General features: G+C 37.0%; 1 protein-coding gene across 1 annotated transcript; it reads right to left on the bottom strand.

Moving 5' to 3' along the window:
• LOC121683452 (olfactory receptor 52E8-like) lies at positions 1–960 on the bottom strand. Its single transcript, XM_042063087.1, has one exon. It carries the CDS (start codon positions 958–960, stop codon positions 1–3), a length of 960 nt encoding a protein of 319 aa, XP_041919021.1.
• Positions 961–1413: the final 453 nt, after the last annotated feature.

Here is a 1413-nt window from a genome sequence, read left to right as displayed (position 1 = left end):
TTAGAGCAAATTGACATGATTGCGAACAGTTTTTCTCCAGGCTCTTGAGAACCTTTGTCTTATTTCCTGTGTTTTTAAACCATATATTATTGGATGCAACAATGGTGGAACAAGAATATAATTGATTGAGTTGAGAATGTTGACCTGTCCTGGTAAGTACTCATTGAAGCGGTTATATAGGAGAGAGAACAGTGTTACCAGTGAGAAATTTATAAAAATGATAATGTGTGGAAAGCAGGTTTCAAATGTTTTCTGTCTTGCGTTCCTTGAAGCTTTGAAGCTGAGCATTATAATTTTAACATAAGACAACAAAATGAGAACTACTGGCAGGGCTACAATAAGTATAATGTTAACTATACCATATAGGTTGCTAACTTGATGTTTAATGGCTTGACTGTCACCACATGATAACCGGGTAATGGCTAAATTATCACAGTATAACTTATTGATTTTGTATCTGCACAATGTTAGCTGAGAAGATAGGCATATTTGGAAAAACATTAAAGCTGTAGGACTGAAGTTTGCAACAAACAACAGCTGCATTACTTTCTTTGGGGTCATGATGGTATGGTACTGCAAAGGCTTAAATATGGACACAAATCTGTCATAAGCCATCACTGTCAACATGGAGTAGTTGCAAGCTCCATAGGTTATAATGATAAACGTTTGGATGAGACATCCTTCATATGAGATCAGAGGGGTGTTTGTCAATAATATCTTCATAACCATTGGCCAAACAGCAGTACTCCCTATCAGCCCATTTAAGATTAAACTAAATACAAATATATACATAGGCTTGTGTAGGGATGTATCTAGGAAAATCAACAGCATGAGAGTAACATTGGCTAATACAGTGGCAAAGTATATCAAGATAACAATAGCAAGTAATACATATCTGGCTGAGCCTATGTCCAAATAAACTGTGAAAGTTAAAGTATCCCTGGTGGAGGATTCATTCATATCTGAATATGACACCTGAGAGATATTCAACACAGACCCATTTAAAAGCCAATTTTAGGCACACTGTTTGACATTAGGCATTATTGAAACTTCATCCAGAAATGCTTGTTATGATTTAAATTTTGTGTTAGTTTATAATCTCACAATCTTGTCCTTTTGTGTCTCTAATCATCATCCCCACGAGGTAATGGACTGCACAGACCAGCACAGTTACTGGTGATTTCGGCAATGTCCTCCCACTGAGAGCCTCACTGCTCAGTTCTCCTCCTTTATATTACATTTTGTTTTGTTTGTACTAAAAGGGAAACTCCCCTGTGTACAGATCCGCTCCACATGATCTGGCCAAAGACACACAAAGGTACAGTACATGTGTAATCAATGTTACTGGTGATTAATTGAAGGCACATTATGGAGATGTGTTTTTGTGGGTATAGTGATACAGTGTTTCTAGGG

Source organism: Alosa sapidissima, chromosome 15, assembly GCF_018492685.1.
Source record: "Alosa sapidissima isolate fAloSap1 chromosome 15, fAloSap1.pri, whole genome shotgun sequence".
NCBI classification, from domain to species: domain Eukaryota; kingdom Metazoa; phylum Chordata; class Actinopteri; order Clupeiformes; family Clupeidae; genus Alosa; species Alosa sapidissima.
Note: the sequence above shows the minus strand (reverse complement) of the source record. Positions and strands in the feature narration are given on the sequence as shown.

Excerpts from the sequence above, each read along its gene's own strand:
- LOC121683452 (XM_042063087.1), bottom strand. The coding sequence starts at position 960 with ATGAATGAATCCTCCACCAGGGATACTTTAACTTTCACAGTTTATTTG.